Source organism: Scyliorhinus canicula, chromosome 19 (genome assembly GCF_902713615.1).
Source record: "Scyliorhinus canicula chromosome 19, sScyCan1.1, whole genome shotgun sequence".
Classification (NCBI taxonomy): Eukaryota; Metazoa; Chordata; class Chondrichthyes; order Carcharhiniformes; family Scyliorhinidae; genus Scyliorhinus; species Scyliorhinus canicula.
Genome location: NC_052164.1, coordinates 24,913,316 through 24,937,475, shown reverse-complemented (window position 1 = coordinate 24,937,475; position 24,160 = coordinate 24,913,316). Strand labels below are relative to the sequence as shown.

Here is a 24,160-nt window from a genome sequence, read left to right as displayed (position 1 = left end):
ATAAAACTGGATATGTTAAGATTCAAACCAGAGGTAAAAAAAAACAACATAAGTGTACTTTACCTGAATGCTCGTAGTATTCGGAATAAAGTTAATGAGTTGACGTCACAAATCATCGTAAATGACTATGATTTAGTGGCCATTACTGAAACATGGTTAAAGGATGGTCACAACTGGGAGTTAAATATCCGAGGGTATCAAACTATTCGGGAAGGACAGTGGATGGTAAGGGAGGTGGTGTTGCTCTGTTATTTAAGGATGACATCCGGGCAATAGTAAGGGATGACATTGATGCTATGGAGGATAAGGTTGATTCCATTTGGGTGGAAATCGGGAATAGTAAGGTGAAAAAGTCACTGATAGGAGTAGTCTATCGGCCACCAAATAGTAACGATATGGTGGGGCAGGCAATAAACAAAGAAATAACTGATGCATGTAGAAATGGTACAGCAGATATCATGGGGGATTTTAATATACATGTTGATTGGTTTAACCAGGTCGGTCAAGGCAACCTTGAGGAGGAGTTTATAGAATGTATCTGCGATAGTTTCCTAGAACAGTATGTGATGGAACCTACGAGGGAACAAGCGGTCCTAGATCTTGTCCTGTGTAATGAGGCAGGATTGATTCATGATCTCATAGTTAGGGATCCTCTCGGAAGGAGCGATCACAATATAGTGGAATTTAAAATACAGATGGAGGGTGAGAAAGTAAAATCAAATACTAGTGATTACAAGGGGATGAGAGAAGAACTAGCTAAGGTAGACTGGGAGCTAAGACTTTATGGTGGAACAGTTGAGGAACAGTGGAGAACCTTCCAAGTGATTTTTCAGTGCTCAGCAAAGGTTTATACCAACAAAAAGGAAGGACGGTAGAAAGAGGGAAAATAGACCGTAGATATCTAAGGAAATAAGGGAGAGTATCAAATTGAAGGAAAAAGCATATAAAGTGGCAAAGATTGCTGGGAGATTAGAGGACTGGGAAATCTTTAGGGGGCAACAGAAAGCTACTAAAAAAGCTATAAAGAAGAGTAAGATAGAGTATGAGAGTAAACTTGCTCAGAATATAAAAACAGACAGTAAACGTTTTTACAAATATATAAAACAAAAAAGAGTGGCTAAGGTAAATATTGGTCCTTTAGAGGATGAGAAGGGAGTTTTAATAATGGGAAATGAGGAAATGGCTGAGGAACTGAACAGGTTTTTTGGGTCGGTCTTCACAGTGGAAGACACAAATAACATGCCAGCGACTGATAGAAATGAGGCTATGACAGGTGAGGACCTTGAGAGGATTGTTATCACTAAGGAGGTAGTGATGGGCAAGCTAATGGGGCTAAAGGTAGACAAGTCTCCTGGCCCTGATGGAATGCATGCCAGAGTGCTAAAAGAGATGGCTAGGGAAATTGCAGATGCACTAGTGATAATTTACCGAAATTCACTAGACTCTGGGGTGGTCCCGGTGGATTGGAAATTAGCAAACGTGACACCACTGTTTAAAAAAGGAGGTAGGCAGAGAGCAGGAAATTATAGGCCAGTGAGCTTAACTTCGGTAGTAGGGAAGATGCTGGAATCTATCATCAAGGAAGAAATAGCGAGGCATCTGGATAGAAATTGTCCCATTGGGCAGACGAAGCATGGGTTCATAAAGGGCAGGTCATGCCTAACTAATTTAGTGGAATTTTTTGAGGACATTACCAGTGCAGTAGATAACGGGGAGCCAATGGATGTGGTATATCTGGATTTCCAGAAAGTCGTTGACAAGGTGCCACACAAAAGGTTGCTGCATAAGATAAAGATGCATGGCATTAAGGGTAAAGTAGTAGCATGGATAGAGGATTGGTTAATTAATAGAAGGCAAAGAGTGGGGATTAATGGGTGTTTCTCTGGTTGGCAATCAGTAACTAGTGGTGTCCCTCAGGGATCCGTGTTGGGCCCACAATTGTTCACAAATTACATAGATGATTTGGAGTTGGAGACCAAGGGCAATGTGTCCAAGTTTGCAGATGACACTAAGATGAGTGGTAAAGCGAAAAGTGCAGAGGATACTGGAAGTCTGCAGAGGAATTTGGATAGGTTAAGTGAATGGGCTAGGGTCTGGCAGATGGAATACAATGTTGACAAATGTGAGGTTATCCATTTTGGTAGGAATAACAGCAAACGGGATTATTATTTAAACGATAAAATATTAAAGCATGCCGCTGTGCAGAGAGACTTGAGTGTGCTAGTGCATGAGTCACAGAAGGTTGGTTTACAGGTGCAACAGGTGATTAAGCAGGCAAATGGAATTTTGTCCTTCATTGCTAGAGGGATGGAGTTTAAGACTAGGGAGGTTATGTTGCAATTGTATAAGGTGTTAGTGAGGCCACACCTGGAGTATTGTGTTCAGTTTTGGTCTCCTTACTTGAGAAAGGACGTACTGGCGCTGGAGGGTGTGCAAAGGAGATTCACTAGGTTAATCCCAGAGCTGAAGGGGTTGGATTATGAGGAGAGGTTGAGTAGACTGGGACTGTACTCGTTGGAATTTAGACGGATGAGGGGGGATCTTATCGAAACATTTAAAATTATGAAGGGAATAGATAGGATAGATGCGGGCAGGTTGTTTCCACTGGTGGGTGAAAACAGAACTAGGGGACATAGCCTCAAAATAAGGGGAAGTAGATTTAGGACTGAGTTTAGGAGGAACTTCTTCACCCAAAGGTGTGAATCGATGGAATTCCTTGCCCAGTGAAGCAGTTGAGGCTCCTTCATTACATGTTTTTAAGGTAAAGATAGATAGTTTTTTGAAGAATAAAGGGATTAAGGGTTATGGTGTTCGGGCCGGAAAGTGGAGCCGAGTCCACAAAAGATCAGCCATGATCTCATTGAATGGCGGAGCAGGCTCGAGGGGCCAGATGGCCTAGTCCTGCTCCTAGTTCTTATGTTCTTATGGGGAAAATAACCATTGGATTTTTGGTTTCCTCTGTTTGGGAGGATTTTGATGCTCTAGTTCCCATAACAAGGCAAACTTCACAAGTAATCAAATGATAACAATGGGTGTGACCTGTATCTGATGTTTTAGTAGGATGTCTATATAAAGTTCAAGTTTAAAATGTCAGAACTATTGAAATGAAATGAAAATCGCTTATTGTCACAAGTAGACTTCAAATGAAGTTACTTTGAAAAGCCCCTAGTCGCCACATTCCGGCGCCTGTTCGGGGAGGCTGATACGGTAATTGATCCCGTGCTGCTGGCCTGCCTTCAAAGTCAGCAATTTAGCCCTGTGCTAAACAGCCTATTGGTGTCCAAACAGAGAGAATTGATGCACAGTTTCCTGCAACGGAAAAATGATGTTTCCCCACTCCCCTGACGTTAGTCTCATTCTGTAATACAATTCCAAGGGTACACTGGTACATACTTCGCAGCACCAGTGGGCCATTTGGCCCTGCCATGGCTGATCTGATTGTGGTCTCAACTCCACCTTCATATTTAGCCCCCAATAACCCTTCAGTGTCTTGTCTATCAATAATCTATTTAACTCCGTATGTTGGGACGGGTCCCGGATCTGAAGGCGGGAGGTCTGATCATGGGGGGGGGGACTTTAATACGGTGTTGGATCCTTCACTGGATCGGTCCAGCTCTAGGACGGGTAGGAGGCCGGCGGCGGCCAAGGTACTGAGAGGGTTTATGGATCAGATGGGTGGGGTGGATCCATGGAGGTTTGTGAGGCCGAGGGCACGCAAGTACTCTTTCTTCTCCCACGTACATAGGGTCTACTCTCGGATAGATTTCTTCGTGGTGAGTAGGGGACTGATTCCGAGAGTGGAGGAGGCCGAGTATTCGGCCATTGCAATCTCTGACCACGCTCCGCATTGGATAGAGTTGGAGATGGGGGAGGTGCGGGACCAACGTCCGTTGTGGCGGTTGGATGTGGGGTTGTTGGCCGAGGAGGAGGTGTGTAGGAGGGTCCGGGCAAGTATTGAGGGGTACCTCGAGGTGAATGATACGGGGGAGGTTCAGGTGGGGATGGTCTGGGAAGCGCTGAAGGCAGTGATTCGTGGGGAGCTGATATCCATCCGGGCACACATGGAGAGGAGTGAGAGGGATAGACTGGTGGGAAAGATGCTGGAGGTGGACAGGAGGTATGCAGAGGCACCAGAGGAGGGACTGTTGGGGGAGATGCGCAGCCTGCAGGCTATATTTGATTTGCTGACCACTAGAAAGGTGGAGGCACAGTGGAGGACGGCACAAGGGGCAGTGTACGAACATGGTGAAAAGGCGAGTAGGATGCTGGCTCATCAGCTCCGCAAGCGGGATGCGGCTAAGGAAATTGCTGGAGTGAGAGACAAGAGTGGGAATGTGGTGCGGAAGGGGGTAGAGGTGAATGAGGTCTTCCAAGGACTTTTACGGGGAACTGTACCGGTCGGAGCCAACGGGGGAGAGGAGGGGAATGGAGAGGTTCCTTGACGGGCTTTCTTTCCCGAAGGTGCAGGAGGAGAAGGTGGAGGGGTTGGGTGCGCCGATTGAGCTGGAGGAGCTAGTTTTTTTTTTTTAAATTTAGATTACCCAATTATTTTTTCCAATTAAGGGGCAATTTAGCGTGGCCAATCCACCTACTCTGCACATTTTTGGGTTGTGGGGGCGAAACCCACGCAGACACGGGGAGAATGTGCAAACTCCACACGGACAGTGACCCAGAGCCGGGATCGAACCTGGGACCTCAGCGCCGTGAGGCGGTTATGCTAACCACTTGGCCACCGTGCTGCCCTTGGAGGAGCTAGTTAAGGGGATCGGGCAGATGCAGTCAGGGAAGGCACCGGGGCCGGATGGGTTCCCAGTGGAATTTTATAAAAAGTTTGTGGACCTAGTGGGCCCTTTGCTGGTGCGGACACTCAATGAAGCGTGGGAAGGGGGGACTTTGCCCCCGACGATGTCGCGGGCGCTGATCACGTTAATTTTAAAGAGGGACAAGGACCCCCAGCAGTGTGGTTCATACAGGCCCATATCTCTCAACGTGGATGCTAAGGTCCTGGCAAAAATCCTGGCCACCAGGATAGAGGACTGTGCGCCAGGGGTTGTGCACGAGGACCAGACAGGTTTCGTGAAGGGAAGGCAGCGGAACACGATTGTGCGGAGATTGTTGAATGTCATTATGATGCCGGCGATTGAGGGGGAGGCAGAGATAGTGGTGGCGCTGGATGCGGAGAAGGCCTTTGATAGAGTGGAGTGGGGGTATCTATGGGAGGTGTTGGGGAGGTTTGGATTTGGTGAAGGGTTCATTAGATGGGAAAGGCTGCTATATGAGGCCCCAATGGCGTGCGTGGCCACGAATAGGAGGAGGTCGGAGTACTTACGGCTTTACCGAGGGGCCAGGCAGGGTTGCCCCCTGTCCCCCTTGTTGTTTGCACTGGCAATCGAGCCGCTGGCGATGGCGTTGAGGGATTCAGAGAGGTGGAGAGGCTTGGTGCGAGGTGGAGAGGAACATAGGGTGTCGTTGTATGCCGATGACCTGTTACTGTATGTGGCGGACCCGGTGGGAGGGATGCCGGGAGTGATGGAGTTGCTAGCTGAGTTTGGGACCTTTTCAGGTTATAAATTAAATTTAGGCAAGAGCGAGGTGTTTGTGGTGCACCCTGGAGACCAGGAGGAAGGAATTGGTAGGCTCCCGCTTAGGCGGGCAGGGGAGAGCTTTAGGTACCTGGGTTGCAGGTGGCCAGGGACTGGGCGACTCTTCACAAGCGTAACTTCACCAGACTTGTAGATCAGATGGAGGAGGAGTTCAAGAGGTGGGACATGCTGCCATTATCGTTGGCGGGGAGGGTACAGTCCGTCAAAATGACGGTGCTTCTGAGGTTCTTGTTCCTCTTTCAGTGCCTGCCCATCTTTATCCCCAGGGCCTTCTTTAGGAGGGTGACTAGCAGTATTTTGAGCTTTGTGTGGGCACGTGGGACTCCGAGAGTGAAGAGGGTGTTCCTGGAGTGAGGGAGGGATAGAGGCGGGCTGGCGCTGCCCAACCTTCTGGGGCACTATTGGGCAGCCAATGTGTCAATGGTGCGTAAATGGGTGATGGAGGGGGGAGGGGCGGCGTGGAAAAGAATGGAGACGGCGTCATGTAGAGGTACGAGCCTGGGTGCCATGGTAACGGCATCGTTGCCGCTCTCCCCTAAGAGGTTTACCACGAGCCCGGTGGTGGCGGCGCCCCTAAGAATCTGGGGACGGTGGAGACGGCATCGGGGGGAAACAGGGGGCTCGATGGAGGCTCCACTGGGTGGCAACCATCGGTTCATCCCGGGGAACATGGATGGGGGATTTAGGGGGTGGCAAAGGGCGGGCATCAGCAAATTGAGGTACCTGTTTATTGGCGGGAGGTTTGCGGGCCTGGGGGAACTGGAAGATAAATTTGGCCTTCCCCAAGGGAACATGTTCAGATACTTGCAGGTAAAGGCGTTTGCTAGGCGACAGGTAGAGGGATTCCCTCTGCTGCTGTCGCGGGGGACGATGGACAGAGTGCTTTCAGGGGTGTGGGTCGGAGAGGGGAAGGTGTCTGACATCTATAAGGTAATGCAGGAGGTGGAGGAGTCGTCAGTGGAGGAGCTGAAGGCTAAATGGGAGGAGGAACTTGGGGAGCGGATAGAGGACGGGACTTGGGCGGATGCCTTGGAGAGAGTCAACTCTTCCTCCTCATTCAAGTGGCTTAGTCTCATCCAATTTAAGGTGCTGCACCGGGCCCACATAGAACATAGAACAGTACAGCACAGAACAGGCCCTTCGGCCCTCGATGTTGTGCCGAGCAATGATCACCCTACTCAAACCCACATATCCACCCTATACCCGTAACCCAACAACCCCCCCTTAACCTTACTTTTTAGGACACTACGGGCAATTTAGAACATAGAACAGTACAGCACAGAACAGGCCCTTCGGCCCTCGATGTTGTGCCGAGCAATGATCACCCTACTTAAACCCACGTAACCCGTAACCCAACAATCCCCCCATTAACCTTACACTACGGGCAATTTATCATGGCCAATCCACCTAACCCGCACATCTTTAGACTGTGGGAGGAAACCGGAGCACCCGGAGGAAACCCACGCACACACGGGGAGGACGTGCAGACTCCGCACAGACAGTGACCCAGCCGGGAATCGAACCTGGGACCCTGGAGCTGTGAAGCATTTATGCTAACCACCATGCTACCGTGCTGCCCATACATGTCCAGGACTAGGATGAGTAGGTTCTTTGGGGGTGAGGACAGGTGCACCAGATGTTTGGGGAGTCCAGCGAACCACGCCCATATGTTCTGGGCATGCCCAGCACTGGAAAAAGTCTGGAAGGGGGTGGTGGGGACGGTGTTGAGGGTGATTGGATCCAGGGTCAAACTAGGGTGGGGACTCGCGATTTTTGGAGTTGCGGTAGAGCTGGGGGTGCAGGAGGCGAAAGAGGCCGGTGTCCTGGCCTTTGCGTCCCTAGTAGCCCGACGAAGGATTCTGCTACAGTGGAAGGATACAAGGCCCCCAAGTGTGGAGACCTGGATTAGTGACATGGTGGGATTTATAAAATTGAAAAGGGTCAAATTTGCCCCGAGCAGATCAATACAAGGGTTCTATAAACGATGGCAGCCTTTTCTGGACTTCCTGGCTCAAAGATAGGTAGCTTGGTCAATAGCAGCAGCAACCCGGTGGGGGGGGGGGGGGGGGGGGGGGGGGTGTTCCTCACTGTAGTGTCTATTCTGTAACTTTATATTGTGTTAATTTGCGTTGTTGTTAAAATGCTGTGTTGTTCATGGAGGTGGGGCGAATGTTTATGATTGTTAATATTATTGTTATTTTTGGTATTTTACTATGGTGCGTTATTGTTGTATAAATTCAAAATTTTTCAATAAAAATTATTTCAAAAAAAAAAATCTATTTAACTCGACCTTGAATGAATTCAATGATTTATCCTAAACTATATGTTAGCAACCCTCAAATAATAAATATTTCCTAATCTCTGTCTTAAAAGTAAGATCTCATATTTTTAAACTGTGTGCCCTAATTCTTGTGACTCCCGTAAGCGGAAACATCCAGCCATTATCCACCCTATCGGGTCCCCTCAGGATCTTGCTTGTTTCAATAATATCGCCCCTCATTCGTCTAAATTTTGAATCCGGATAAGTGCAACCTGTTCACTTTTCTTCATAATGTATCAGGAATGAGTGCAATTATATCCTTTTTCAAATATGGGGACCAAAATTGTATCGGTATTCCAAATGTGGCCGCACCAAGGCCCTGTTCAGCTGCAGTAAAGTTTCCCTATTTTTCTCTTCCTTTCCCCTTGAAATAAATGGCAACATTCTACTTGCCTTTCTAATCGCTTGCTGTAACTGAATACTAACCTTTGTGATTCATGTACCAAGTCACCCAAATCTCTCCGTGGCCACTGAGTTCCGCAATTGGTCTCCATTTTCTATTCTTCCTGCCAAACAGTTTTGTATTTTCCCAAATTATACTTCATCTGCAAACTTTTACCCACTCACTTAACCTATCTATATCCCTTTGTGGAAACTTTACCTCCACTTGACAACTTACTGCCCTACCTATCTTTGTGTCATCGGCAAATTTAGTTACCATACGTTCGGTCCCTTTATCCAAATCACTGATCTAGATTGGATTGGATTTTGTTTATTGTCACATGTACCGAGATACAGGGAAAAGTATTTTTTTGTGAACAGCTCAACAGATCATAAGTACATGAAAAGAAAAGAAAATACATAATAGGGCAACAAAAGGTACATAACGGGGCAACATAAAGGTTGGGTGGATTGGCCATGATAAATTGCCCTTGGTGTTGGGTGGGGTTACTGGGTTATGGGGATAGGATGGAGGTGTTGACCTTGGGCAGCATGGTAGCACAAGTGATTAGCAATGTGGCTTCACAGCGCCAGGGTCCCAGCTTCGATTCGCGGCTTGGGTCATTGTCTGTGTGGAGTCTGCACGTTCTCCCCGTGTCTGCGTGGGTTTCCCCCGGGTGCTCCGGTTTCCTCCCACAGTCCAAAGACGTGCAGGTTAGGTGGATTGGCCATGCTAAATTGCCATGAGTGGTCAAAAAAGGTTAGGAGGGGTTATTGGATTACGGGATAGGGTGGAAGTGTGGGCTTAAGTGGGTCGGTGCAGACCCGATGGGCCGAATGGCCTCCTGCACTGTAAATTCTATGATAATCTATGATTAATCTAGGACAAAGGTTCGGCACAACATCGTGGGCTGAAGGGCCTGTTCTGTGCTGTATTTTTCTATGTTCTATAAGGTACACAATGTAACTACGTAAACACCGGCATCGGGTGAAGCATACAGGGGTGTAGTGTTAATGAGGTCAGTCCATAAGAGGGTCGTTTAGGAGTCTGGTAATGGCGGGGAAGAAGCTGCTTTTGATTGTAAATAGCTAAAGCCCCAACAATAATCCCTGTGGCACTCCTTTAGTGATAGCTTGTCAACCCAAAAAAGACCCATTTTTCCATACTTTCTGCTTCCTATTAGTTAACCAATCCTCCATACATGCTAATATGTTGCACCAACAGTGCTGATAGGGAGGGAGTTTTCCAGGATTTTGCACAGTGACATTGAAGGAACGGCAATATATTTCAAAAACCGTATTGTATCTGCTGTCCTTGTCCTAGATAATAGTGCTCCTGGGTTTGGAAGCTGCTGTCTAAGTCAACTTGGTGAGTTCCTGCAGTGCACCTTGTAGATGGTACACACTGCTGCTATGTGCATCGATGGTGGAGGGAGTGGATGTTTGTGAATGGGGTGCCAATTTGTTTGTGAATGGGGTGCCAATCAAATGGGCTGCTTCATCCTGGGTGGTGCGAAGTTTCTTGAATTGTTGGAGCTGCAATTACCCAGGCAGGTGGAGAGGATTCCAACATACTCCTGACTTGTATGTTGTAGGTGATGGACAGGTTTTGGGGAGTCAGAAGGTGAGGAATCCTAGCCTCTGACCTGCTCTTGTAGTCACAGTATATGGCTAGTCCAGTTCAAATTCTTGTCAACGGTCATGCCCAGGCTATTTATAGTGAGGGATTAAACAATGGTAATGCCATTAAATGTCATGAGGCAAGGTTTTTGTTTAATAAATTTAGAGTACCCAATTCATTTTTTCCAATTAAGGGGCAATTTAGCGTGGTCACTCCATCTGCCCTGCACATCTTTGGGTTGTGGGGGCGAAACCCATGCAAGCACGGGGAGAATGTGCAAATTCCACATGAACAGTGACCCAGAGCCGGGATCAAACCTGGGACCTCGGTGCTGTGAGGCAGCAGTGCTACTCGTTGCGCCACCGTGATGCCCTGCAAGGGTTTGATTCTCCCTTGTTGGAGATGGTCATTGTTATGCATTGTGTGTGGTGCAAATGTTACTTGCCACTTGTCAGCCCAAGCCTGAATATTGCCGCGGTCTCGCTGCATTTTGACATGAATTTACTGAGGTTACTGATTAATCCTGTCCCATTGCACATTACATTGTCTAGACGAGCCTTCTCTCTTGTTGATGCTAGAATGTACTGCCCAAAGAAAATGCCCTGAATATACTCTTATGAACTCATTTGCCGATCTGATTCTCACAATGTGTAGATTAAAGTCACCCATGACTATTGCAGTATTCTCACACTCCAGTTATTTCCATCTGTCTACTCTGTCTCTTACAGTATGGCTACTGTCAGGGAGCTTATAAACTATTCTTGCCTTTCCCATTTTAATCTCTCCTCAAAATCTTGCTTCTTGCTCCTTCGAGCTGCGGTCATCTCCCACTTCTGTACTAATGTCATCCTTAAGTAACACCACCATTTTTTCCTAGCTTTCTGGTTTATTTGAAATACCACATGCCTTGGTCACCTCGTTATGGGCCAGGGTTTAGAGAACCCCAAAGTGTGTCATGGAGTTCACCTGATCCACAACATTTAATAGATTGTGGTATGGGGAGCACACGGCCCACGCTACAGGTGTGGTAGAACAGAAATGGAAAAGTATTTTTTAAAACAAAACCGTGTTTATTCTATGAACTCAAGTTAACCTTTTTAAAACATAGTGAACATCTTAGCAACCATCAATTCAAATACAACCCCCAAAGAATACAACACTAAGTAATCCTTAATAATTTCCCAAACAACATCCAGAAGACAAAAGAAACACCGTTTAACAGAAGCACATTAGGTTTACAATCACTACTGAGAACATTTCTAATTCTGAATTCACTAAATGATCAAGAGATGGTCTTTTCATGGCAGAGATCAACAGTACACCTGCTCTGTCTGGCTTCAGCTCCAACACTGAAAACAAAACTAAAACACACCCTGCAGTAAACAGCCTAAACGAAAATGAAAAGCTGACACAGCCCAGCTCCACCAACACTCTGACATCACTGCAGTAATATGAGCAGCCAAACATTTCTTAAAGCGACATTCTCATGACAACCTGCAACCATGTCTCTCTAATAGCTTTCTAATGGCTGAATGCTGTGTGCATTCAGATATCCTGAACTCTTTTTACTGATTTTGCAATATGTTGCCTTATCCGCTGGTAAACCCCTAGGATTGTATGTTCTGTCCTTTCCTACTACACTGGTTATCATTACCCAAATCACTACCCTGCTCAATTACCTTGTTGTTTCCCTTAAATTTACTACATCTCCCCTCTCGAGACTATTTATTTTAAAGCCCTCTCCACTGTCCCAGCTGTATTATTTGCCAGAACATTGATTCCAACATAGTTCAAGTGAAGACTGACCCAATAGTACAGTTCCCACTTTCCCCAGTACTTGTGCCAGTGTTCCAAGAATCAAAACCCTTTTCTCCCTCACCAGCCTTTGAGCCACCTGCTCCTCCCCAGCCCCTTCCAACAACAAGAAACCCATCTCATTTCCAAAGCTCCAAAGAGTCTTATTCAACCAGAAACATCAACTCTGTTTCTCTCGCCACACGTGCTGCCAGATCTGCTGAATTTTTCCAGCAATTTGTTCTTATTTTAGGTTTCCAGCATCTGCAGGATTTTGCTTTTATTATAGTTAGCTGCCTGTTTTGCTGTGATCTGGCAACTGCATCTATCTTTATCTGGTTCGTTTAGTTGCCTTTCCCCAAAGCTCATTTACAATTGGAAATTCTCAAGACGAATGCTAATCTTTTGAGCTGAATCCCACAGTTAAATTAAGTTGGCAATGTGTTATGACTCCAGGATACATTGGTTGAGAACTGTCAAGTTTTGCCATCCAAAACCTCATCCTGTATCTGTATGACTTTATTAAAGTCGTGTTATTTAAATTTAGTACAAATGACTTCTCCTCTCTTCAAGTTGATACGTTTACATTCCACAGGGCCATTTGCCTGCTAATATTTGGTTAAACATGTCTGACCTTGACAGTGAGTTTGACAGTCTGTGGAAGATGTTGAAACCGAGTCTAGACGTTTTCTCACCTGGCAACCTTTTCTGAATTACATGAAGCTTGACTTCTTCCCACCAGGTCTCCTGACGTTCTTTGAGTCCAGGGACACTAGGGCTAATTGTGGCATGTCTACTGCCACTTTACTGGATGTTCAGATTTAGTGTAGGTAGGTTAAGCTACTGAGGGACATAAAATTCACTTTTATGTAAACTTCATGTTTATAAATCTCAAGCAACAGTCATATCTGGGGTTCCGTATTAAGAATGTGACGATACCTAAAATGTGGTGCCATTCTAGTTTCACAGACACCGTAAAATAGTAAAAGGAAAGACCCGAGTCAAAAACCGTTTAAAATCTTTTAATGAGCTGTATACTAATGCTGACTAGAAGAATGATTTAAATGTTCTTGATACACTTTACCTGCTTGAGATCTATACTGTTTACCAGCCTTAAATTGTAAAATGAAGTTGGTAGTAACATTTTAGGTTAGCATTGCAACAGTTGGACTGTTCCAGTCAATCATAGAAGCAGCTTTTGGTTGTGACACCAGAAGTGTCTGATACTAAATCTGTTACTTTATTACCAGCTTGCCAACCGAGCACGGACAGAGAAGGAAGAGAAATTAAGCCAAGCATATGCAATTAGTGCTGGAGTCTCTCCAGAAGGGCAGCAGCTTTTTCAGACTATCCATAAGACGTAAGTTAAGTATTTTCTTTCCAGTCTTTTTCAATGCCTTCTTTCATCAAACACTGATTTTCAAAAATAAATGGCAACTTTTATTAAAACAGAGAATAGAAAAGGTGGTGATACAAGATGACAATTGATTTAATTAAAAAACATGCAGCCTTCATAATCTGCATCATAATAACTCCAGCAATATTCTCCCTGTGAAGACCAGTATGAATACAAAACTATTTCAATAATTAAAATTGTGGTTACTATTCATTCTTTAGACCAGTTGTTAATACTTAGGAAAGATGTAAAGGTGTAGCCTGTTCAATTGCTTATATTAATTGACATGATACAGTTTGTATAAATATGTGGATAATTTTAATAAGAATTCCTTTTGTGTGATTCTGATCTTAATTAATAACAAAGCTCTTGAGTTTCATTAATATCAGTAGAAACTGCATTAAATTATATTGCTCGGCATCAACTGTTTGTGGTAAATATTCCCCTAAAAAATCATCATTTTTAACCCTACTCATGAGATGAATTGAAAATAATAAAGATATATGATTAATACCAATATTGTCATCTTGACTACTGCAGTAATACTAGCTCTCTCTCTCTCTCTCTTCCCCCTCTCTTCCCCCCCCCCCCCCCCCCCCCCCTCCCCCTCTCCTCCTCTTCTCCCTGGCCCTGGATATAGGATGTAAGTCGTGCCTTCGCCCAGAATAAATTCCAGTTTTCTTTTTCAGCAATATGTAGTCATTTGCCTTGGCCATTTTTTCTCCGCGTTCATTCTCCTTCCTCCCACCAGCCCCCCGAACCCAACCCTATCTCTGGTCTAAAAGGTGTCGACTGTTTATTGGTGTGCATTTTCACAGTTGCCCTTTGGGCACCTTGCCCAAGTGACTTTCATGTGAGAGACTCTACAGTGAGATCCATCACAGCTGAGTTTGAAGCTAATTTTGATGCTGCCCTTGGGTGGCAACCATGTGTTGTCAGGCAAGGCTTGCTGGATAGCAATTGTGACTGAAATTCTGTCCATCTTTTATTTTTACGTCCTCCTTCAACAAACCCTAGGGTATTGTTGCCAGTTGCAGCTTTGGAGTGACAATTATTTCTGGTCTGTCTTGAGTTACATGCTGCATAAACTGTTAATTAGAAAGCTTTGAACTCCAAATGTGGGTCAACATTTTCAAAAAGTAAGTTTGTGTGGTGATTGGTGTAATTAAAATTGCAATCACTTTACTGTTTATGAAGTTAGATACTGGAATGTATCCAATACCCTCTGTTCCCTTTCTATCTGGGCACAGTTAATGAAGAAGCTGGAATAATGAACACAAAACCATCTTTTGCTCCCACTACTTCGTCAATGTAAAACTGGCAACAACTACCACAACAAAACATCTTTTTACTTTGAATGTTATTAGTAGTCACTCCACTTATAGAATGTAAATTAAAAAGAAAACTATTTGAAACATATGTTCCTGGAAAAAAGCTTTGAGTTACTTGATTTTAAAAATGCTCTTCACTTGCTGAACCCTTCAATTCAGCAGTTTTAAGGTGGAGGGATTGTTTAGTGATTCATACTTCAGCCAATTTTATTTTTAAATGCTATTTAAAATTTTCGTTTTGACTTTAAGCAAGTGTTAAGATTTTAGATCTATCTACCAAAAAATTGAGTGACTTCTGCACTGATTTGCTTCCCCAGGCAACTGTTCAGCATTTGTCAAGAGACCAGAACTTTGGTCCTCATAGCAATGTATATCTGTTGTTTCAAGTTTGTAATTGTACCTCAATTTCTAAAATTAAAATGATAAAGATCACATTGTGTGGTATTGAACCTACAAACCAGGAAACTTGGATTTGAGCACAAATCTGTGTTAAGTTTGCTGTTGCATTAAGGCGTGGGCGTGAGCACCACAGTAATGACATAGTAACTGCATGTTAAAAAATGTGAAACCCTTCATAGATATTCGTTTGGACCTGGTACGTGGAACAGTACCCCTTAAAATAATAATGGATGACTTCCTGTCACGTTGATAATTTTCACTTGGATTAGATTGCACAGGGCTACTGTGAAATTCGGCTACTGTGAAATTCTCCTGCTGTGAGCAGAGAAGATTGGAGAGAGCAATGTTCCAATAAAACTGCTGGCTAATCTGTCAGTTTGTTTTTTTTCCTCCATTTTCTTTTTGTTGAAAGCTATTTTCTTTTACTTTCTTGGGTTAGTGTCTCTGCAACAGTGACGGTGTCTGGGCAAAAGTAACTTTCCTCCTAATTTGGGGAAATATTTTTCCCCCCAAATAGTACCTATGCATCATCAATCAGTTTATTTTATATGTGAATAAACAGGAATGCAAGTGCTATGTTGCAACAGTGTTCAATACTAAAACATCACAATGTTCATGATAAATAAAAGTTTGTTATAATTTCGATGTAGCGTAATGGATTGGAAATCTGTAATTGCCTCTTATCCAACAAACTCGCATCACACTTTTTTTTAGCATCAAGGACTGTAAATGGCAAGAGAAGAGCATAATCGTCATGGAAGAAGTTGTAATTGTACCACCTTACCAGGTTGAGAACTGTAAAGGCAAAGAGGGAAGCGCATTAAGTCACGTACGCAAAATAGTAAGTAAAATATGCACCTTTTGTAAAACCCATTTCGAACATTTACTCCCTCTCTTTAGGTTCTCCCCACTGACGCGTTGGGCTGAAGGGTCTTTTCTGTGCTGTAGACCTCTGTCATTCATTGTCGTACAGGATAGACCGATGACTTATTTTTATACCTCAAAGAGAATATCCCATATTTTGTGGCGTGGTACACCTGTAAAGCCTGCTTCCTGAGATCAGGAGCATGCAGTGTGGAGAATCGTATTGCCAAATAGAGTGGGTGACCTGTGCAGGAATACTGTTGGAACCTGAGCATACTCTCGCTTCTCAAAAAAATGGTTGAAGAAACCGTCTTTTTGGTTGAGCGCACGTTATTTCTTGTATTTCTCCTGTAAAGATTACTTTTGAGCAATTGGGTAGAATTTCAGGACACATGCTTTTTTTAACAGTTTGCAAGTTGAGTTTTACCACATGGTTTCATCACTCCAAGCAATTAATGGATTCTTAAGTCAATGGTTAGAATTAGTGAAGCTAAAAGAATGATGCCAAAAATAAATAGTTTGCAGTTCCTGATAGCTATGCAGCTTCATGATATGAAATTTCTGCACTGGTGGTCAGATACTTTCCCCACAGGAGAGGTAATTTGAACTATTTTTCGCCTTAGTTAAACTGCCCTATGGATGAGCTTGGTGAAAGATTGGGCAAACGGTAGCTGCCACCTACTTGGACAAAAAGGGCAGGTGGTTTGGTCAGTACAGATATTAAATTCATGTTGCAAATTATTAACCCTCCCTTAAATGTTATTTATGTGCCTTAATATATTCGGTGGTACAGATGGTTTCATTTTTTGGGGTTCTTCTTGAAGTCATGGTCTTCAGCTGTTGCTTCATTTATATCTAGGCAAAGGAGACTTTGGGCCTGAACTTCAAACAACTGCACTACTCGGTGATGGAATATAGAATATCTCAGTTCTTCCCTGCCTTCCAAACATAGTGAACTTCCAATTGTTCAACACCATGGCTTTGCAGTAGACTTTGTTTGGATGTGTAACTGCTTGAGTGGCATTAGTAGCTTGATGGTATTTATGAATCCATGAGGAAATCTGGGGATCCACCTTGTCCTCAGTCAGCATTGATGCATGCATGGTCAGGGAGATATTTGGGGAAAATGCACTTCACAAAATGATCCTACAAAAGGTATTCCGAATTTGCTTTTCCCCTCGATCTAGGTTTCCATGTAAATAAATGCAGTATTATTTACTGTGAATTCCATTTAGATTTTGTAAATCCAGGTGTCATGATGGTGCAGTGGTTAGCACTGTTTCCGTGGGCGCTCAGACCCGGGTTTGATCCCGGCCCTGGGTCACTATCTGTGTGGAGTTTGCACATTCTACCCGTGTTTGCGTGGGTCTCACCCCCACAGGGTGCAGGGTGGGCAGATTGGCCATGCTAAATTGCCCCTTAATTGGAATAAAAAATAATTGGGTACTCTAGATTTATTTAAAAATGTTGTAAATCCATATTTTGGAGATATGCTAAAATAAATTTGTAGAAATTATGCATTTTTAACATCTATTCTATACGTGTAATTATTTGAATTGTTTTGCATGTGGTGGATGGCTGACAAAATCTTGGAATGGTTACAGCACATAAGGAGACTCTCATGACATGCAAACATGCAATCAATGAACATTCAGAATAGGACACAACCAATAGGCAGTCAGGACACTCAGGTGGCATCACCACAAGGCGGCATGACATAAACACTATAAAAGGGATGAGGCACTCACACCCTGCCTCTTTCCACAGACAGACATCTAGAGAGTTAGACAGGGTTGATCAGCAGCAGGTGGCTTAGAGCAAGCTGGTGCAGTTAGACAGAGTTACTACAATTAGATTAGCAGAGAATTATACTCATTTGAGAACTGTATTAATAGTTCAACAAACACGTTGAACTCATTCAGAGTCTGGAGCATCCTTTAGTTAAGACTGCATCAAGTAGCAGCCTGTGTTATCCGAAGCAGCATAACACAACATGATACCAGGAGTGACTGTTCAATCTATGTAGTTCACCTCAGCAAGATTCATGACAACCAGCTACTGAATACAGGCACAGAGGACAAAATTCAGGCTCCTCATGAGCTCAGGACCACTGGCAGTCTTAGTGCCAACTGGCGATCACTCGAGCAGAAATTTCAACTATACATGGAAGCATCCGACCTCAGTGGCGTGACCGATGCTCGGAAGATAGCTCTTCTACTCACCACTGCTGGTGACCATGTGATAGATATCTTCAACTCTTTTCACTTTTCCGAAGGGCAGGACAAAACAAAGTACCAAACCATCCTGGACAAATTTGACACCCACTGCGAGGTGGACACCAACGAAATCTTTGAGCGACACATCTTCAAGCAGAGCATGCAAGGTAAAGACGAATCCTTCAACTCCTATCTAACCATCCTTAGACTGCTAGTGCAATCCTGCAACTTCGGTGATATCGCTGACTCCATGATCAGAGACCAAATCGTTTTGGAGTCCACTCTGATCCTCTGTGAGAGCAATTGTTCAAAATCAAGCACATGACCCTGCCAGTCGCGATTGAAACGTGTACTGTGCATGAACACTCTAAAAATCGCTATTCACAGTACAAAATGGCAGAAAGTGGGAAAACAAGCCCCCACGAGGTGGAGTGTGTTCAGGCCATCTCCCGGATGCAGCGTCTCCAAGTTGATGAAGCGGCCATTTTGCGTGCTCTTCCTGGGGCCCAACGTATGCGCAATGCTATCGGGAACACGAAGCGGCTGAAAACCGCACTGTGCAGGTGCAGATATCCGAGAACCGCACCGCACATGCGCAACGACGCACTGAGTGTCATGATGCCACGTCATGACGTGTGAACTACGGCACTGCCCATTTTTTAAAAAAAACTGCCTTGCAAGAGGCAAACGCTGTTTAAACTGGAAAACCAAACCACTATGCAGCCTGTGCAGATCTGCACCAGCAGTCCGGAGCCAGGACTCCCAATTCTGACTGCGGTGCATCAGAAGTTTGCAACACCGAATGCTGGACTCTGATCCAGGCAGTGCGACGGATCCAGATGATGAATACCTGGACAACACTTACCGAGTGGGTATTATTACGAAGTGTGAATATGCCACACCGGACACACCACAAGGCCAATCAATCCTCGCTGTGGATTCCGAGGACAAATGGTATGCAGTGATGAAGGTCTACCACTGCCCCATCCAGTTCAAACTGGACACGGGTGCCTCTACCAAACTGATTTCGCAGGTGGACTTCCAAGACAATCAAGAAGTCCCCCACAATCCTTCCAGCTGCCTGCAAATTCCTGGACTACAATGGAAACGCAATCAAGGCACTGGGATCCTGCCATCTGCAGGTGTCCAGCCGACACACACAAGCAGGCTTACGCTTCGAGATTGTTAAACCAGACAGGGCATCGCTGCTAGGTGCGCACACCTGCAAGCAACTGAACCTCATTCAAAGGGTCTACACTACGACGCCGTCCCATTTGGATCTTCAGGCCAGCATTGACGACATCCTAACCCAGTACCCAGATGTATTTAGCGGGATGGGCACACTGCCGTACGTGTACAAGATTCTACTGTGGCTGATGCCAAGCCAGTGGTCCACGCACCACGACATGTCTCTGCCCCACTGAGAGAGCACCTGAAGGCAGAGCTCACGAGTCTACAACAAAAAGGCATCATCACCAAGGTTACTGAACCAACTGACTGGGTCAGCTCGATGGTGTGCATAAAGAAGCCTTCGGGGAACCTATGCATCTGCATTGACCCCACGATATAAAAAAAAACATTATGCGGGAACATTACCCCATCCCGAAGAGGGAAGTGATCACGGGTGAGATGGCACACGCGAGCTTCTTCACAAAATTTGACACCTCCCAAAGATTTTGGCAAATCCAACTTGAAGAATCCAGCAGAAGGCTCTGCACCGTCAACAGATTCTGGCCTTTTGGCAGATTCTGCTACAACCGAATGCCATTTGGCATCATCTCTGCATCAGAGATTTTCCATCGCATCATGGAACAGATGATGGAGGGAATAGAAGGGGTTCGTGTCTACGTTGACGATATCATAACCTGGTCCACAACCCCAGAGGAACATGTGTCGCGACTCAAAGTATTCCGCCGCATACATGGACCTGTGGTCCAAGTGCTGTTTTGGGACATACATGCTGAAGTTCCTGGGCGATCAGATTTTGCAACACGGTGTGCGCCCGGACACAGACAGAATTAAAGCCATCAAGGCAATGAAAGTCCCCGAGGACAAGAAGGCACTACTGCGCTTCCTGGAATGGTCAATTTCCTTGGCAAGTTCATCCCGGATTTGGCCACATACACACGGCCCTACACAACCTGATGAAAAAATCAGCCGCCTTTGAGTGGAAGGCGGAGCACCGAACAGAGTGGCTGGAGCTGAAAGCCAAGCTCACCACTGAAATGAAATGAATGAAAATCGCTTATTGTCACAAGTAGGCTTCAAATGAAGTTACTGTGAAAAGCCACTAGCTTTCACATTCTGGCGCCTGTTCGGGGAGGCTGGTACGGGAACCTGTCCTTGCATTCGTTGACCCAGACCGAGACCAAGATATCCACAGATGCAAGTCAGGATGGCATGGGGCGGTGTTGCTTCAAAGAGATGACACGTCATCCTGGGTACCAGTAGCATATGCGTCACGCGCAATGACACCCACTGAGACCAGATATGCGCAGACTGCGAAGGAGTGTTTAGGTCTTCTCACCGGCATCCTAAAATTTCACAATTATGTCTACGGCTTGCCAACATTTACTGTTAAGATGGATCATAGGCCTCTGGTCCACATCATCCAAAAGGACCTGAACGACATGACTCCTCGTTTGCAGAGAATTCTGCTCAAACTCCAGAAGTATGATTTCAATTTGGTGTGTACACCTGGCAAGGAGCTCATCATCGCCGATGCATTGTCCCACTCCGTCAACTCACCCAGTGAACCACTGGAGATCATCCAGCACATTGAATTGCAGGTACAACTGTGTGCAAGCACTCGCCTGGCAACAGATAAGAAGATCGTTCTCATCCAAGAAGAGACGGCCAAAGACCCCCTGTTGCAGCGAGTCATCCACATCCTCAGCAATGGCTGGCAGAAAGGGCAATGCCCTCAATTCTACAATGTCAAGGATAACCTGTCGCTGATCGGCATCCTGCTCGAGTGGACAGGATAGTCATCCTGCTACATCTCCGGAGCATGGTACTGCGGCAGATTCATGAGGGACACCTGGGCGTAGAAAAGTGCAGACGCAGGGCTTAGCAAGCTGTCTACTGCCCGGCATCAACCAGGGCATTGCGGACATGGTCCTGAACTGCGAAACCTGTCAGAGGTTCCAACCAGCGTAGAGCAAGGAGTCGCTCCAACCACATGACCTAGAGACCTCTCCGTGGTCCAAGATTGCCATTGACCTATTCTATGCGAATGGTCGTGACTATATCTTAATCATCGATGACTTTTCGAACTATCCTGAGGTGCTGAAGCTGCCAGCCCTCACCTCACGGACCGTCATCAAAGTGTGTAAAGAGACATTCTCATGGCATGGCATCCCGAACACTGTCATGAGCGACAATGGCCCGTGCTTCCACAGTCGAATTGTGCACGTTTGGCAAGAGCTACAATTTCAGACATGTTACCTCCAGTCCGCACTACCGCAGTCCAATGGCAAAGTCGAAAAAGGGGTGCACATCGTTAAGCAGCTCATCCGCAAGGCCTCGGACTCTGCTTCCAACATAAATCTTGCACTACTTGCGTACCGGGCGACTCCCTTGTCCACTGGCACGTCATCAGCACAACTGCTGATTAACAGGGACCTGCGAACGACGCTTCCAGCCAGACACCTGTCCAACCTTGATCACCTCCCAGTGCTGCAGAAGATGCAGCAGCTTTCTGACAGCCAGAAGCAGGGCTATGACGCACATGCCACCGATCTGGACCTGCTATCCCCGGCAGACACAGTCAGGGTATCGGGGCCAAGATACCGGATGGTGGGTGGTCTGCTCCAGCTGTCGTTGTTCGACAGGCCATGTCCAGATCCTATGTCATACGCATGGCAGATGGCTCCATTGTGTGAACGAATCGAAGGGCACTGCGAAAAGTTGCTTGCCCACAACCACTTTCCCTCCATTTCCACATGTCAAATTGCCACCTCCAGACACCTCGAGCCACGAGGCCACCAGTCGTGCCTCCCACTCGCCTGTCAAGACACCATCATCCCTTCCACCACCTCTCCGGCGGTCGGCAAGCCTCAGGGACTGGACTTGTGAGCATTTGTTTTGTTTTTTTCTGTTATGTATTCCTCAGTCAGTCACATTGGACAGACACATTCACATGTGTATATACATCTTAAAAAAAAATAAAATAAAAAAATAAAAATAGGGGGCGATGTCATGATATGCAAACATGCAACCGATGAGCACTCAGAATAGGACACAACCAATAGGCAGTCAGGACACTCAGGTGGCATCACCACAAGGGGGCATGACATAAACACTATAAAAGGGATGAGGCACTCGCTGCCTGCCTCTTTCCACATACAGACATCTAGAGAGTTAGACAAAGTTGATCAGCAGTATCACACCCCAGCACGTGGCTTAGAGCAAGCTGGTACAGAGCTCCTACAGTTAGATTAGCAGAGTCGAACTCATTTGAGAACTGTGTTAATAGTTCAGTAAACACGTTTAATTCATTTCAGAGTCTGGAGCATCCTTTAGTTAAGACTGCATCAAGTAGCAGCCTGTGTAATCTGAAGCAGCATAACACAACAGAGGCCATTCGCCACTTTGTGTCAATGTTGCCTCACCGCAGGAACAACTCGGCGAGTCCCACATCTTATCCTTTCCCCATAGCCCTGAAATTCTTTTCTTCAAATAATTATCCAAATATCATTTTGAAAGCTATAGTTGGATGTGCCTCCACCACATTCTCAGCCAGTGTTTTACAGATCATAACCACAAGATGCGGTTTTTAAAAAGTGTTTTCCTCATGTTGACTATGGCTCATCTACTATTTGTCTTTAAAAATCAGTGTCCTCTGGTCTCGTCCTTTTCACCAATGGATAGAGTTTCTCCCTGTATACTCTGCCGAAACCCCTCATGATTTTGGATACCTCAATCAAATCTCCTCTAAACTTTTTCTTCCCTCACTTGTCACCGGTCTATCCATTGCCATTGATCTGTGAATGTAGCCAGTGAAATTTGGCTAATGTTACTTTGTTTTAATGTAGCATTTCCAGCTTGTCACAGGGATTGTTGCTATACCTGTTTTTAAGCAAGGTAGGCACATTATAGCGCCAAGTATGTACTGTTCAGCCTGACCGATATGGGTAAAAGCAAATTACTGGAGATGCTGGAATCCGAAACAAAAAAGAAAATACCGGACAATCTGTGTTTTACTTTATGATGAGCGCCTTCTGTTCGTAAATCTTGACCTCCATACTGTTAGAAGTATGGGCAAACAAAATATTTGATGGCCAGATTTTGCTCTTTAACACTCCCTATTGCCATGGCTGATTATATTGGCTGCATTCTGCAATACTTTCATCGCCCGTTAAATATTTGGACTGGTAATTTTCACAGCTAATTAAGTATGGTGTGTACTCTATTTATTTTAATTGTTTGTCATCTGAGGGCAGCTTTTTATGGAAACTTATTCTTGAAGACAGTTCATAAAGATATTGTTCCATTAAAATCTAAAAGCGGTCAATCTCCATGCACTCTTTACTTTGGTCTATATAGTCAGCCTGCTCCGTGCTTACTGGGGTCAATAATTTTTCTGACAAAAGTGATAATTTTAAGACCTCCCTTGTGGAGGATTTAAATTTGCATGGTGAATTTTATGAACCTTTTCCTGGTGTATATTAATTTGTTATTTTTTAAAATTTTAGAGTACCCAGTTATCTTTCTTTTCCAATTAAGGGACAATTTAGCATGGCCAATCCACCTAACTAGCACATCTTTGGGTTGTGGGAGTGAAACCTACGCAGGCATGGGAAGAATGTGCAAACTCCACATGGACCGTGACCTAGGGCCGGGATTCGAACCCGAGTCCTCAGCGCCACAGTCCCATTGCTAACAGCTGTGACACGTGCCTCCTCTGTGTACATTTATTAACGTTGCCCATGCTTCTAACAGTATGGAGGTCCAGATTTACGAACAGAAGGCTACTCATCATAAAATAAAACACTGACATTATCCAGTCAGCAATTAATACATTCACTCAATTAATACATTTACTATGTTGGATGACTTCTAATTAAAGTCATAAAACTTAGAAAACTGCTAAACTGGGTACATTAGTTTCTTGAAATTGTATGAAATCAAACTTTCCTTGTTCTAAGCAATTTCATGTTTTTATTGCAACCAATAGTTAATGCCACGTAAGTAAAACTGATTGAAAAATTTTAATAATCTGTAAGTGGCAGGA

At 45.0% G+C, this 24,160-nt stretch overlaps 1 protein-coding gene across 1 annotated transcript in view; it reads left to right on the top strand.

Moving 5' to 3' along the window:
• Positions 1-24,160, top strand: part of LOC119953922 (protein LSM12 homolog) — a 65,146-nt gene that overhangs the window by 27,844 nt on the left and 13,142 nt on the right. Inside the window, exons 3-4 of the mRNA XM_038778593.1 lie at positions 12,970-13,079; positions 15,560-15,686. Coding sequence (XP_038634521.1) covers positions 12,970-13,079; positions 15,560-15,686 — 237 coding nt within the window. The remainder of the gene's footprint in view (positions 1-12,969; positions 13,080-15,559; positions 15,687-24,160) is intronic.